At 41.7% G+C, this 16,523-nt stretch overlaps 1 protein-coding gene across 12 annotated transcripts in view; it reads right to left on the bottom strand.

Moving 5' to 3' along the window:
- The window catches only part of LOC309715687 (RNA-binding protein Musashi homolog 2), a 270,739-nt gene that overhangs the window by 106,741 nt on the left and 147,475 nt on the right, over positions 1-16,523 (bottom strand). For all 12 annotated transcript variants that reach the window (XM_082549000.1, XM_082548999.1, XM_082548995.1 and 9 more), the window contains one exon: positions 7,463-7,511. In XM_082549000.1, the coding sequence (XP_082405126.1) occupies positions 7,463-7,511 (49 nt within the window). The remainder of the gene's footprint in view (positions 1-7,462; positions 7,512-16,523) is intronic.

Below are 16,523 nucleotides of genomic sequence, written 5' to 3'. Positions count from 1 at the left end.
ACTATGTGACCTCAGTTACTCGCTCAAGACTGTATACTGTATATAATCAATAGACGTAACCACCGTGAAGGTTTGTGAAGCCCCATTTTAAGGCCTCAACATTAGAATCATTGCCATCCTTGTTTCTTGGAGCCATAACTTACCATTTTTGGACAAGAGGGTTGCTAAGTTATTAGCTAATGCTAGCAAGCTTGGTTAGCACCTATCCAGCCATAGACTGCAGACTGACTCTTGGATGAGTTGACATACTTGACACATCATACATATTATTTGCCAGATAATTACAGTAAACAATCTCCAAAAGAGGTAAAAACTACAAACATAATCAAAAGCTCCAGTTCATTGATTGGATGTGGAGCCTAGCAGACAGTTGCCTGACACAACTGTATGAGTCAGCAGCCTGTGTTCTGTCAGTAAATGCAGCCACATCCCTAACTTTGAGCCTTAATAAAGTTTTATGGGTGAGTTATTGGACAGTTGCTATAAAGGGGGAAGTTAGCTTTAGTACCAGACTGTAAAAATTCTTATCTGTGCTGCAAAGCAGTTTTTTTTAAAACATGGGCATTTATGGGCGCTGTTTTACTTTTGAAGACAAATACAGGTGGCCACATAAGACTTTCTTTTCACTCGTTTCTTGTTTCTGTGGTTCGGGCACTCCTGCAGCAAGAACAGGTCAAAGTTGAGGTTGTGTTTACAATATACATTTAACTCTGGAAGCATAAAGCAGATTTTTAAAGACTACACTCCATCTGATTCCTTTCATAAAGTCAAGTCCAAAGCTAACCCTAAGTTGCCACTTGATTATGACCTTGCTTGGAAGCACAAATGATTGCTAGTAGGTGCCAAAGAAAAGCAAAAGCATCACAGATCAAGGCTGACACAAGTTACCTCCCCCATGCCAACCTAATAGACGAGACTGCCATTCTGGATTTAACTGAAACTTTGAACACATTCAGGTAGCAAATGATTCCAGTCATGACCAAAATTGGTGGAAGTGATCTTCTTTCAGAGCCTCACAGAACTTACTACACCTCCTCTCCTTCATACCTGCTTCACGCCCTGGGGGACGGGGCTATGGCTCCCCACACTCCCTAGCACATCGTTAAATTCAAATTCAAATTCAAATTTTATTTGTCACGTACACAGTCATACACAGTACGATATGTAGTGAAATGCTTGGACAACTGCTCGTGACCTAAAGAAAACAAAAAAGGAAAAGGCTATGAATAAGATAGGAAATAAATATGAAAAATTAAAAAGGGTAAATTTAACTAAGAAGGAATAAAATATAAATTAAGGTTAAAAATGAAATAACTGTACAACACAAATTAGAATGAAGGGTAAATTTAACTGGGAAGGAATAAGATAAAATATATAAATTAAAGTTGAAAATAAAATAACTGTACAACAAAATACACAATATAGAACTATATAAGAATGTATGAAGAAATCTAAATATAAATAAATATATACACAATAACAGCAGCTGTACAAGTATTAACCGGAAATGAAGAATATAGTGACCAGTGTTGTGCAAAAAAACAATGTGTGCAAAAACAATGTCCAGAAAGTCCAGTGTGTGTGTAAGAACTGTATGTGTGGGTCAGTACTGTGTGGTGGTGTGATTGAGAGACCGTATCGCCTGCGGGAAGAAGCTCCTCCTCAGTCTCTCTGTGTTGGTCTTCAGGGAGCGGAATCGCTTTCCTGACCTCAACAGAGAGAACAGTCTGTTGTTGGGATGGCTGAGGTCCTTCACGATCTTCCTGGCCTTGGTCCGGCACCGCCTGCTGTAGATTGAGTGCAGGTCAGGGAGCTCGGAGCGGATGGTGCGCTCAGCTGACCGCACAACCCTCTGTAGAGCTCGTCTGTCCTGCATGGTGCTGTTCCCGAACCAGGTTAAGATGTTTCCCGCCAGGATGCTCTCTATGGTGCACGAGTAAAAGTTCCTGAGCACCTTGGAGGGCAGTTGGAATTCTCTCAAGCGTCTGAGGTGGTAGAGACGCTGTCGGGCCTTTTTCACCACGGTGTTGATGTGACAGGACCATGACAGGTCCTGCGTGATGTGAACTCCGAGGTATTTGAAGCTGTCCACTCTCTCCACTGGGAACTCGTTGATGACGGGGGTCTGGTAGTTCCTCTCCTGCTTAGTGCTGAAGTCCACTATCAGCTCCTTTGTCTTACTGACGTTTAGAAGGAGGTTGTTCCTCTGGCACCAGTTCTCCAGATTCCTAATCTCCTTCAGGTAGGCCGTCTCGTTGTTATCAGAGATCAGGCCCACCACGACGGTGTCGTCAGCAAACTTGATGATGGTGGTGGAGCTGGTAGTGGCCACACAGTCATATGTGTACAAAGAGTACAGCAGGGGGCTCAGAACACACCCCTGGGGGGCTCCAGTGCTGAGAGTGGTGGAGGCTGAGACATGTCCGCCCATCCTTACTGCCTGTGGTCTGCCAGTTAGGAAGTTGGAGATCCACTGACACATAGATGAGCTGAGTCCCAGATGCTCCAGCTTGGTGGTGAGTGTGGAGGGAATTATGGTATTAAATGCAGAGCTGTAGTCTATGAAGAGCATTTTAACATAATTCCCCCTTCTAGTGTCCAAGTGAGTGAGTGATGTGTGGAGGAGATGAGAGATGGCATCGTCTGTGGAACGATTTGGACGGTAAGCGAACTGTAGTGGGTCCAGTGTGTCTGGTAGTGAAGAAATGATGAAGTCTCTGACCAGGCGTTCAAAGCACTTCATCACTACTGAGGTGAGGGCTACAGGGCGATAGTCATTGAGAGAAGCAGGGTGGGGTTTCTTCGGGACAGGAACAATGATGGACTCTTTGAAGCATGTGGGGATCACCGACTGAGATAAAGAGATGTTGAATATCTCAGTGAACACAGGAGCTAGCTGGTATGCGCAGTCTCTTAGGATACGACCTGGGATGCCGTCTGGTCCTGCTGCTTTCCTGGTGTTCACTCTTTTGAAGGCTCTCCTTACTTCATGCTCGGAGATGACGAGCACGTTTCCGGTGCTGGCAGTATCTTCCTGTCTGCAGCCGTTAGCGCCGCTAACACTAGCATTGTTGGAGACCTTAGCTGCAGCCTCGAAGCGAGCATAGAAAGTGTTCAGCTCGTCTGCCAGAGTCACGGCCGCGTTCGTCATACCGGTTGTTGGTGCTTTATAGTCCGTTGTTGTCCTTAGTCCCCGCCACAGGCTCCTAGAGTCACTCTGTTGGAGTTGTGACTCTAGTTTCCTCCCGTAGCGCTGCTTCGCCTCTTTCACCGCCCTCCGCACATTACATGGAGAAACCTTTTGAATACAAGCGTGCTGATCCACACAGGTGTGCACACAGGTGTACACACGGGTGTTCACAGACACAAACTACACCTTTCTTGGCTGCTACCTCAAAGCACATTGCGCGCTGTCGATCTTGCGTGCTGCACAATAACATTTCATTAATAACATTTAAGTATCTACTGTTATTTACTGTTAGCTAGTTTATTATGATGGTGTTGTGTTTATTATGTTGCTCTTTTTTTGTTTGTTTTCTCTTCTGTTTTTTCTTCTCTCGACAGGTGATCCAGGTATTTTTTTTTCTTCCTCCCTTTCTCACTATCTCTTCTCCCCTCTGTTTTTCTTTCTCACCCTCTCTTTCTTTTATTCTTTCTTTCTCACTGTTCTATCCCACAGTCATGTCTGTCCCATCTGTAACAACAGAAAATAAAATAAAATAAATACATAATAATAATAAAGGTCAATCAAATGGACCAATATGGCAAGGCCATGATGAGCCACTTGGTAAAGTAAATCCGCTAGGCCTTCAGACAATAAATCTGATGGCTAAAGATCCAAACGCGACAGGCAAAAAACAAACAAACAAACAAACAAAAAAAACCAACTTACTATACTGGTTTAAATTTTCAAACAGTTTGTTTGTTGCAGCCAATAGAAATTGGAGCGAAGCAGCCAAACAGAAAGTGAGATGATATCTCAGCTACTGTATTGACACCAAGCTTGATGTTTAGATTTGGTAATTCTTCTTCAGGTCATCAAAAAAACAAAAAACAAAAACAAACAAACAACAAAAAACCCCCATGCTTCGCCATGGGAAGCAGCAATAATTAAAAATGCACTTTTCCTATTGGTGCTTGCAGCCAAGCTTTTATCGTGACCAGATCAAGTTGCCATGGAGACTGTGCCGTGCTGGACTGCTTGATCTGTCATCATCATCATCATCATTATCATAATCATCATCCGTGAAACTTGCAAGTATATTTTAGCATCGGAATTGCATTGCTCTAATTTCTGTTGTGCGTGTGGTTCTTGTTTTGATTTGTGTGTAGTAAGAGTGATGCTGGGAAGCTGCTCGTGAATAATATCTATGCTAAATATTTTCACCTTGTACAAGGTACCTTTTGAATTATACGTGGGGTACAATGAGAGTGCTACTGTGGTGGAGAAGCAGGGCTAATTACGGTGTGGTAGAGTAGCACTTAATAAGGGACGCTTACGAGTAACAAGACAAAGAATTCATTTATCATCTACTGTAACTTGTAACTCACAAATTAAACCCCAATGCTTTGGCGGATAATGATATTTGCCACTCTTTCATCATGCTCTCAATCCCATCCCTTTTACAGATGCCATTTTTCTGCACCCCTGTAACACTCTTCATGGCACTGCCAATTGTGTTTGACAGTGAAAATCACATTTGAGATCATAGATCATATGTCAGCCAGTGGGACGGGAGGAGGTAAAGGGATGACAGAACGATTTTTGACTCAGGGCTATACCAAAAGCTTTTATTTCCCACCCATATAGCTTGTCTTGTCATCCAATTTTGGCATGTGAAGGCATGTTGAGGGGGCTGGAAATGATGACTGGTATGTGTAGTCTGTGACTGCTGTGCTCATGGCCCTGTCCCCAGTCTGTGTTTTGGAGCAAAGGCACTGTTTGCTGGACCTCCTGCACAACCGAATAAACCACCCATAAACAAGAAAAGTTAAAAATATCTTGTGAAATAATGCCCTGAAATTCTCCTCTCTGTCACAAAATGAATGTCAGGAGAAAAAAAAGGGGAAGGTTGTAGGGAGGCGGAGCAGGAGTCGGTGAGGGTGGGGTGGTGGTGGTGGTGGGGGGGGGGGACACTGCAGTAGAACATGGAACAATAGGCGCCCTCTGGCATCAACCTCTGGACAGCCCAAGCCGCTCAGCAAAGACACTGAACTCACCCACAATGAACTGCTGCAGCGGGAAGGGAGGCTTTAGAGAGTTCAATTTCCAACACAATTGGCTGTATTCTACTCCTTTAAATGCCAAGGAGATGGTGTGCAGCGTGTGCCTTTGTGAGGAGCTTTGCTTACAGCGAGTGTCCTCTAACAGGAGAGACAGAAGGAGAAAGACTAGAGATGGCGAAGACAGGCCAGAATGGGAGATGGTTTGGGGACAGAAATAGTGTGACTGGATAGAAGAAAAGGAAAAACGAATAAGACTGAATGACCGGGAGAGATAGAGAGTAAAAAGGAAAAAAAAAAGAAAAGGTAGAAACGAGAAGGGTAGAGAATGTCTCCTCTGGTTGTCGTTTCGCCAGGCTCGCAGGACCGTCTGAAGGACAATGCTGCTACTAGTGAAGTGTGACGTTTGTCCTCTATCCAATTCACCACAGCCCCAAAGAAAACACTCACAATCAAGTGTCGATCATGCATCTCAAACACAATAAGCTCTTCCAAAAAAAACAAAAAAAACATCACATTATACAGCAATATACAGCACTGACCTTAGGTAAGAAATGTTTAGGGAGAAAAACAAAAAAGCTACAGAAATGACATTCAAATGAGGCCATCTGAACCTTTGCTGTTGCGCAGCAGTAAAAGAGCACCTTTAAAAGGTTTTAAGTAGTAAAAATAGCATTTTTCTTTTTACAGTATAACCTCCCAATGTTCAAGTAAATATAGCAAATAAAAATATGACCAGTCACATTAATGGCTCTGGTGAATAACTTCTTAGAGGTTTGTAATATTCTGCGCCATTCATCTGAAAGACCTGTTGTGCTTTTTTTGTTTTTTTTCCCTCAAGATGAAAAAAAGCAAATATCTACCGTGTCAAATTCCCACTGGAACAAATAATCAAAACGCTACTTAGACAAAACAGCAACCGCAGGAAGAACTGCACCTGACGCCTGTCTCCGTGTCACACTCAATATAAATATGCCCGCTGTCATCAGAAAAATTGCCAAGGAGGCTGTTTCTCCATCACTGTCTTCATTTGAAGGGCATTTTGCTGCCCAAAGGCAAACGCCTAACACACTCTCCAAGCATGGCGCCCAGCCCCTTTCACAGAGGGCTGGCGGTGCAGCAGACAGGAGAGAGAAGAGCAAGAAATAAGAGAGAGTGTGAGAAAAGCCTTCGTCTCAAAGCAGACCTCACACTGGGTTCTGTCACTACAGATCAAAATCCCCTCAAAGCCATAGATCACTTCCACTATAGTTCACATGTTTCACACTTAGAAACTGTTTACCAGACTCAAAAGAGTTTGCCTCCACAGCACTCACACACGGATATAGCTTAAAAACCAAAGACAGAGCTCACTCGCAAAACAATAACTGCTTTCGATCCCAGAACACTGCACTTAAACATTTATACACTTTGAGGGGACGACTTCTTCGCTGCAAACAAATATTTACATCTATATGCTCAGCCCAGCTGAGTGAGAGGGTTGTGATGCCAGCTCTGCCTACAAGTGAGCTGACTGGCGTGACAAACACAGCAGTGTCTGCTCCTTTTTCTTGTGGAAATACCTGTCAGCGCCTGTCGACTGCTCACGCACACAATGATACATACAGGCATAAACAGCCAGGGACAGTCTGTCTCCTAAAAAGTTCCTTTAGCGTACCTGTGTGAGGCAGCAATACCAACCATCGCACAGTTTTGAGGATAAGTGACAGGCCTATATACGTGTCTGCCGGTGGTTAAGTCGGGGCCTAAAAGAGTGTCGCTTGGCTTAAATACGCCGACGCCGCATTGTGGTGCAGGGAGGAAACCTGTCTTTGGAAAGTCCTTCTGCTTGAGAGAGAAATGTCCCCCCTCATCTCAGATAAGGAGCTGATGAGATAAAGCGATAAAGTCAGTGCTTCTCCTGGGTCTTATCTGATGCTGTTATCTGACTGCACAGCACCCACCATCTCGCAATCTTTACACCCTTTAAGCACCTCTCTGAAACACTCACACCAGCATCATCGCAGACACACACACACTCTCCATCTAACGCTCAAACATTCTAAACACCGTACCAGCTTATTGATTACTTTGACACGCTCCCATTGTTGAACAGATGGCACACCTAATATCATGTGAAATGGAACTGTTCTGTGTTATCTCATGGGGAAAGGACATAAAATGACTATTTTCTCACCTTTCGGAAAGTCAGAGGGGGAAAAAAACATCAGGAAAGGGGGAACAGAAGCTGTGCACTTACCTCTATGTCTGTTAGTAGTCTTATCAAACATAAGCATGGCATCATCAACCTGGAAGACATAAGAGGAGTGCCGACATTAGCTTTTCGGCAAGTACCTCGCATCACCTTCTCCCTATTGAATCGCAGCTCGTCTACTCGCAGTAATTGCTCTTAGAATATTTATTTTCGCTCCTTTACACTGATTTCTTCCCCAGCACTCCTCTCCCACATAATAAATCAGAGTTCACGCTGTGTTGTCGGGTTACCACTTCCGTGTCCATCTATAGATTAGAATTTCAGCGATAAAGAAATCCATGCAATCACAGTGGCGTTACGTGTTTTCTGGATTAGATGTGGCAAATATGTGAAGAGCAGCAATGGGAGAAAAATTAACAAAAACTACCAGAAGAAAAAAGAAAGAAAGAAGAAGAAGAAAAACAGTGTTGACAATATGTTTATTTTGATGAACACTGATGTCCAGTCTTGTGGAGAGGGACAGATAGACACATTATACTAAGCGGGTGTGAGACAAATGTGATCCTTCCTCATCTCAGAGCCCCAGCAGCAGCAGCAGCAGCAGCATCCACCATAATATCATCCTTCATCATGTCCAATAAAGCCACACACAGACAGGCAGAATTTTTTTTCACACATCCCCGAAAAACAGATCTCTAGACACACTCTTCTTTCTATAATGCTGATGAAATGCTTAAAAAACAGACTGAGGCATGCTCATTTAGCCTGTGATGTTGTCTAAGAAAAAAAAGAAGAAAAGAAAAAAAAGATGGAGGAGTAGAGAGCAGCAGCAGCAGCAGCAGCAGCAGACAGAAACAAAAAGAGGGAGCACTCTGCACCATTCACTCCCTGGTTATGGTCTATAGGTAAGTGTAACTGTACTGAGGAGGCTTAATAGTGTGCAAGTGTGCATCTGTGCTTTTCACGGGAGGGTTACAAAGCTTCGGGAGGAGATGGGAAGAGACAAGAATAGGGGGTCTCACTCAAACCGAACTGTCTGATTGGATAAAGAGAAGTGCCTGGCAGCCAGGCAGACTAGCGCTGGCACGCTGTTCGTGCCACCCTCTTGCCACACATTTGGCACACAAGACGTTGGCACAGCTTGTAGGGCCAAGTTACTCACTGTATGGCTCACAGGCACTTGATTTGCTCCTCCCTAAATTATTTCCAAATTGTCAAATTTAGCAAGCAATACTGATGTGAATCCTCAAGTAACTTATACACACACCCAGTGCCTGAGCACCTGAATTGCTGTTTGCCAGACTACCTGAAAAGGAAGGCAGGCAGAGCCTGCAGGTAAATGTTGCGGAAAGGTAGGGCTTATTAAATCCTACAGAGTTGCATCACTTCTGCAAATTAGTGATAAACAACAGCTGTGACAGAACAAAACAATGGATGTTACGTGTGGTTAAGTTAAGCCAGAGTCATTGCAAGAGAGAGACATGGCAAGTGAAGAATCTTGAATTAAAACGTGGAACTTGTGCAAGGGGTGATATTGTTTAAAATGGCAGGCAGGCATTTCACACTCCCTTTCTAAAATAATAATCGCTTGCTCAAGTCTTTACAAAGAGGACAAAAGTTAGACAGGCAGTCTATCTTAAGTACTGTCAGGAAATGCTCAAGTGTGGGTATAAATTCAGCAGAGCTGCTGGTACTTGAGCTGGCACTTTTATACAATCACTAACAAAGTTATTATTTTCCCTGGACTATTTCTCTTTGTCAACACAAAAGGGTAAAAAATAATAATAATGAAGTTTGCAGTGTCTCTGAAAAATGTGCTATCTGATGACTGTGTGGCGGGAAAATATTACAGGGGGAGTACAAATAAACAGCTGCCGGGCAACATCACCTGCAGCAACAGTTTTCTAAACAGACATTTAAAATGTCACCAAACCTAACGTCTGTCTCATTCCAGCCGATCTAATCAAAATCACATTAAAGTGAGAGGAAACTGGGAAACTGCAACCCATAAGTGCTAATGGCTGCAGTCCACTGGCTATGTTTAAAGAACCCAAAGAAACTTGTAGACTGTTTAGTGTCTACACCGTACTGAAAACAAGAGGTGAGAAAACTCCAATTTGGTCCATTTCTGTAGCTGGAATTCAGCTTGTAGCACCAGAAAGAGTTTCTAATGCCTAAGCATTTGACAGCGTGAAAGCTGCATTGCAGAGCAAAGATGGAATGGCATGTTTACCAACTATGGTAAACGTTTAATTTGACAAGCGTGGCTGACAGCCTGTGATCATTTACATGGGAGACAGAAATTTATAGCATTTGACTTCTGTCATCTAATGTCAGTGATACTGGAAGAGCCAACAGAGTCACTAGTCCATGCATCAGTAGAAGTGCAAACAAAAATGGCATATTTATTTGACACTTAAAGAAATACAGGCACATAGAAACATGGCACATAGAACTTCCCAAAACATTAAATAGAATAGCATTGTATTTTAAAGCAAAATAACACAACATAAATTAACATTAAGACCCTACAGACCCTACAATATCAGAGAGTTCAAACATATGCATACAGTGTGAATGACATTACATCCACATGACCAAAAACTTGGCGACAGTAGGGAGGAAGAACTTTCTCCTAATAGGAAAAGACCTCTGGTGGACTCAATTTAAGGGAGTTTCATCCATCTGGCTTGACCAGTTGGTGAAAAGGGTTACACTACATAGGAAAAACTACTAGGGCACTTACAGATTATACCTATAGAAGCCGCTCAGCAATGGAAACCTATGCCACGTATTTGTGCTGATGTTAATGGCAGCTGTGGTGTGGAACTCTGCAGTTATTGAGCCAGCAGTGCATGGGCGAAATATATACAGTATGTGCCTCAGATCTGTAATTTTTATTCAGCTGTTGATCATGGAATCTTGGTAGTATCACGCTTTAATTCAGCAAGCTTTTTAGAATAACCCATTCTTTCACAAATGTTTGTAAAGACATGGCTAGGTGCATGATATTATATACCTGTGACAATGAGACAGAAAACACTAAAAACACATAGACAAAGTCACTCCATACTTTGTCCATGTGGTGTAAGAAAAGACAGAGTAGAGGAGAACAGAAAGAGCACCAACAACAGTCATGGCAAACAAATAACTTGGTTTACAGATGAAGACAAATTATTAGTCCCTTTGAAATTTAAATTTTTAATCAAAGTTTTCCCAGCTGCTTTTTTAACAGAGAAACAAATTTTCCTCATAGCATTTCTAAAAATATTGTCTTTAGAGAGCATGATTTTTTTCTATTTGCAAACAACAACAGAATTATTTCAGAAAAGAAAAATTACCAGGGTCAATATTATTAGCCCCCTGAAAAACTGACCTTTTTTGAGCCATAGAAACAAACCACTGGTCTATAATGATTTGCTTTAGCTGTGTAATGGTCAAAGCTTGTAAAATCAAGTTAAAACTGAGGCTTCTCTTCCAATTTATACACAGAACAAAAACCTTTGTTCTGTATTTGATTTGAGCTGTCACTTGAGAAAGAATAATGCCAAAAACGAAATAAATTAGTTTAGACTTGAGAAAATTAATTGTTGATGGTCACAAACCAGGAGATGGACATACAAAATTATCACAGCGTTTCTAACTGTCAAGAACTGGAGCGAGAAGTATCTTCAAGAAATTCAAAGAGAGCCACACAGTACAGAACAAGCCTGGCAGAGATTAGCAAGTGAAAGATTTCAAAAAGTTTGGAAAGAAAACTACTGAGAGATGTGTCTAAACACCCCAGAACAAGACACTAGTAAATGACTTAGCCAAGTCAGGAACAGTAGTCTCAAGAAGACAATCACTAGAACCCTGCACAGGGATGGGCTGTGAGGTTAGAGAGTAAGAAAAACTCAGCTTCTGCAGAAGAGACGCCTTCAAGCCATACTGAAGTATGCTAAGGACAACCTGGAGAAGGATTATACATACTGGAAGCACATCCTCCAGTAAGATAAGATGAAACTACCCATATGGAAAAGATATATATAAATCTTATAAAGTTTGTATCTGTCTTGTATGAAACTTGTATGAAAAGCATACAAGAGTGAAAACACATATAAGATCCCTTGAAAAATTATATAATGAAACTTGTATGTTTTGGATACTTACTAAAAAAATATACGAAAGTAATGAGAAAGTGGCCACTTTCATGAGTAAATCATGTAAGCCTTATATGATTTATATATGATTTACTCATGAAAGTGGCCACTTTCATGAGTAAATCATATATGGTTTTACTATTTCTTTTCCATATGGGTAGAGCTGTTTGGCCAGAGAGACCCAGTAAAACACAGGGTGGGAGTATTATGTTGTGTGGATGCTTCTGCGTGCGTCTGGAGCTCGTCAAGCACGAAGGAACCACGAAGAAAGAAGATTTCAAAAGAAAATCTCAAGCAGTCAGCAGCAAAACTGAGTCTTGGTCGTCACTTTGTCTTCCAACGCAACAATGACCCAAAACATATGCCACTTTTAGTGAAGAAATACTTCCAGAATACCAAAGTGAATGTTACAGACTGGCCTGTGCAAAGCCCTGACTTGAATCCCACTGAAAATCAATGGGCTGACTGAAGACCAAGATCCATACCAGAGGACCATCAAATCTGGGAGAGATTGAGAGACTCATCAGAAGAAGAATGGGCTGGGAGATGTGTGCGAGACTTGTTGTAAACCACAACAAATGCCTACAGGCTGTTATCCAGCAAAGGATACACAACTGACTGTTAGCATCAGAGAGCTAATAATGCTGATGTTGGTCATTTTGGTGCTTATGGAATAATTGATTTTCTGTGTCCAAGATCAAACTGGGATGTTTGGAGAAGCTGTGTTAAAAGTTCTTTGCTCTGTTTAAGAACTTGGGAAATAGTTAAAAAAAAAAAAAAAAAAAAAAGCAGAAGAAGAAGAAGAAGAAGGAGGAAGGAAAAGACAAAGAAAAAAAGAAAACAAAACTCACCTGTAAGTCTGGATGAGTTATTACAGTTTTGCATTATTTAATTAGTTTTCATTTAATACGTTTTTGTTTTCAGTGTCATTTCAAATTCCAAAGTAGTTTTAGTTGTTTCCGTTTAGTTTTTATTGTTACAAAATGTTTCATTTTAGTTTTTATTACGCTGACTGTATAATTTGGAGAGTTTATGTCAAACATCCAGAAATAAAAATGCAAATACAGTGCTTTTTGAAGACAGCCTAAGCATAGTCATGTAGACATCTCAATAAATAGACCAACATTAAAACTTAAAGAGACATCTTGCACTTTTTAATTTGAGTTATCTTTTTATCGGTAGACAGTGGAATTTCAGTTAGCTCTCATGTTTTTAAGTTCAGTTTTTTTCTTCCCCCATTAACTATTTTTTCCACACATAGTTTTTGGTTTTTTGTGTCATTTTAGTTAACTCTAACAATCTCGGCTACAATAAGGTGAATAACATACGTCTTTCCTCTTGCTGTCTTGAGCACTGCGGGGGGTTGTGTTGTCATGTGGTGCTGTATAAACAAGTGGCCCGCAGTTTCATCAGCCATCAGCCACCACGAGCCCTTCATGCAGTTTGACATTCAGATATCTGCACTCTAATATTGATAGTATTGCCACCATAAAGCCATTTACAACCTGAGAGCAGAAAGACTGCTACTTTGTAAAATGAAGTGAGGTCTATTAAAGGAAGTGTATTACATAAATGTGTGAACTGTGTTGTTGTGACATTATTAGAGAAGGACCATCCTGTCAGCGAGACCCATCCAACAAAGAACACAGATTCACAGTGAAGCACTGATGGGCACTTTAACAAAGAATGTGCACATCATGTGAGGGTCACACTCCAGCAGGTCATACTATACACCCTCCCCCCCCTCTCTCTCTCTCTCTCTCTCTCTCTATGCCACTTGCAGAGTCTATAGAACCATCTCCCGTGCTTCAGGGCTTTTCAATGTAGTTATTCAAGCAGAACACAACTGTGTGCCTCCATCTGATAGAAGGTTAAGGACCTCTTCACTGCTCACAAAAAAAAGCCCGCCACACAGAGGTGAGGCCAGGCTCACCTCAGGGAAGAAATCTTTCTCTGTCCTCCTCCTCCTTCTCTTTCACTCTTCCTTTTCTCCTGGCACAGTGAAAAGAAAGGTTCAAAGGATAATGGCTGTCTTATCACTATGTAAAAAGGGAATGGGAACTCCAGCGAAGTGCCTGGCCTTTTGTGACAATGAAGAAAAGAGCAAAAGTCTATTTCACTGTGGTATATGCACTGGAACAGTCCATGACCGCTTAAGAAGAGGCTGCTGGAAGGCAGTCAGCGGGCGAGAGGCCGGGCAGCTCTTTAACTGAACCTGCAGCAAACACATCTGAACCAAATAACCTCTAACAAAGGGCCAGCAGAAGTGTATGTCAAGTGTTGGCTTACTAGCAATACACAGAAAGAAGGTAGTGATTTCATACTAGAGCCCTTTCCTCTTTCTGAATCCCATTGTGCAAGCTCTTACACTGTTGCTATTACAAATTGTTCATAAGTCATGTGAAAGAACTTCTGCCTGGGCTTTAAAGGCATTGACCAACAGATTGCACATTAATTGGTGCACTGGGAGCTTTTACGCATTCACTGTGTTGTCAAACAACTAATCAATGCAAATGCTAGAAGACTAGCATCCTCCTCTGAGTTCTGGAGAACCAGAGGAAATATTTGGTGTCCTTTACAGGTTGTGTGCTTTGATTGATTAGTAGTGTTTACGCAGTATTTAATGCACCTCTGAAGGTTTTATCTACAGCATGCCTTTTGGTTGAAGTTAAAAGACTTTTTTGCTCCAAGTTCTGTCTGTGAAACTATTTTTTTTCTCTATTGTCGTGACCACTGAAGGTAAGTCATCTTTGGAGTAACATGACGGTAAAGCTCTATATCACTCTGCTTCAATAAGCCGTGAAAAAGAGACCTTTTCTGACATATAGCACAAGGTTCAAACTCACACCAAGTACAACCTCTTTGTCTGTGTCAATCCATATGTTTGAACAAGCACAGAAAAATACATGCTAATTCTAGAAAAAAAAGAAAAATGTGGTTGAATGATGAATTATGTATCAAAGGACAAACACATCAATAAAGGCTAATGTGCTCTGTTTTTGGACAGGAAAACAGCAGAGGTGCCAGGTGACAGGGGGAGATTTAAGAGCTCTGGAAATGAATTATGACAGCTATTTAGATAGGTGTCAAATGCACATTTACATTCAGCTCATGGCTGAAGGCTAGAGGAGCTTTCCTGCAATTTGGGGGTGACACTGATATAGATCATATCTGATGCCAAAGGAACGAAGGCCTGAGCCACAGATAGTGACCTGAGAGTAGGCTGTGCCTATCCTTTTGTTGTGTCTGTCTTTGTACTGGCACCTGGTGCGGCTTTGTGCTGGCTGCACTGGGATACACAGTGGTTTCTTTTCTTGCTTTTATTACACTTGCTGTGAACTTCATTTTTATCTGAGTGGAAAGAATTGAGCTGTGTGTAGTTATTAGGCTATTTTGGTGTCAGTTTTGGTGTCAAGGATTACTGGGATTTGTGCTCACGCTGCCAACACCAAAGCACCGACTGGGCTATTTGCATCAGTTTACCAGGTGATGCTCAAAATCATTTGTGGCCAATTCAGCATGAAAAAAATCCTGCTACAAATGCCTCGATTACAAAAAAAATATCACAGTGCCAATTTTCTATTGGCACAACTCAAAGCAATAAATACAGATCATGTGAACAGGTTTGGCCCTCAATATACCCTACAGTAAAAGCGCTTTTCATAAGTAGAACCCTGGTTTAAGCTGTCTTGCTGGCAAGCATCCATTTTTCTCAAGTGTTTCTGACTAAAGGGCCGACTCCCTCCTATTTCAAGGGACAGCTGCTTGTAGCCGAACCTGCAGCACAGCCTTGCAGCCGGGTGGGTAAAGGGGGCAAAAAAGAAATCCCTCCATCGATCAGTGATGTATCACATCATTATTATCATTACCACTGTGACAGATAAGGTCATGGTCGAGGAGAAAAACTCAGCTCGCGCTGCCCCTTCATCAACACTCCCCTCGCAGTAGTGCATCTAATATTCTATTACAATGATGGCAATTAACAGAGAAATGATAGCGACCAGTGACAATAGACAAATTTGTGACAACCCTTTCAATTGTTCTTTTGTAGAGGAAATCTATATCATTGTCTGGGAACGTTGAGCTGCAGTGTGCTGCATCCACGCTTGAGCGCTTTTACAAGTGGTAGTTTAACGAGGAGCAGAGGGCAAAATTTTAGCTCCCCATAAGCTCTTGCAATTACACAAGGTGGCAAAAGGGACAGCGTTCTTAAGCGTGAGCCGAGATGGACGAGCTATTCTTTCAGCGTCCAACGAGCCAGGGGCCAGGCCAGCTATGTTTAATCTGGAACGCAACCTTTTTCTTTCCCAAAAGGAATATTCCTTATTATAATGGATGAGTGGCAACCCTCCACAGAAGTGATAAAAATGCACGGCTAGAGTGCAAACTTAACACACACATCACACACATACAGATAGAAAAAGCACAGCGATGTCGGGGTGAAGAGAAGCTTATCTGCTGTCTGCTCTGTCTACCATATTTCTCTCTCTTTTTTCTTTTAAGTAAATATGTCTGTTTCATAGTTTCCCCCAGCAAAACTTTATTCCTTAACTCTTTTGAAAATAAATAAATAAAAATTTAAGAAATGCCAATTTGCACAGATTTAAAGGGACAAATACTTTGTTACTGGACAGAAAACACAAGGTGCTGCAAGGCTGCCCTAGAAGTGTAACATATTAATCAGAATCAATCACGTTTGATTGGCAAATACAAGTCTTACCTGTTACACTATATTCTGTATAATACACAGTGTGACGCAACCACAGAGCTCCACAAAGGAAACTAGCTGGCAGTATACACGCTTCATCTATTATTTTTATATCCACTGCTGAAAAACAGAAGCAACAGACGGATTTGTGTTTTTCAGCATTTATTCCACAGAAATTCTTGTGTATGTAATTATTAATGATATACACCACTGGCGCATTGTCACTGCTTATTCCACTAACTTTCCCTCTTGTTGA

This window comes from Aulonocara stuartgranti (assembly GCF_965226115.1).
Source record: "Aulonocara stuartgranti genome assembly, chromosome: 10".
NCBI lineage: Eukaryota > Metazoa > Chordata > Actinopteri > Cichliformes > Cichlidae > Aulonocara > Aulonocara stuartgranti.
Note: the sequence above shows the minus strand (reverse complement) of the source record. Positions and strands in the feature narration are given on the sequence as shown.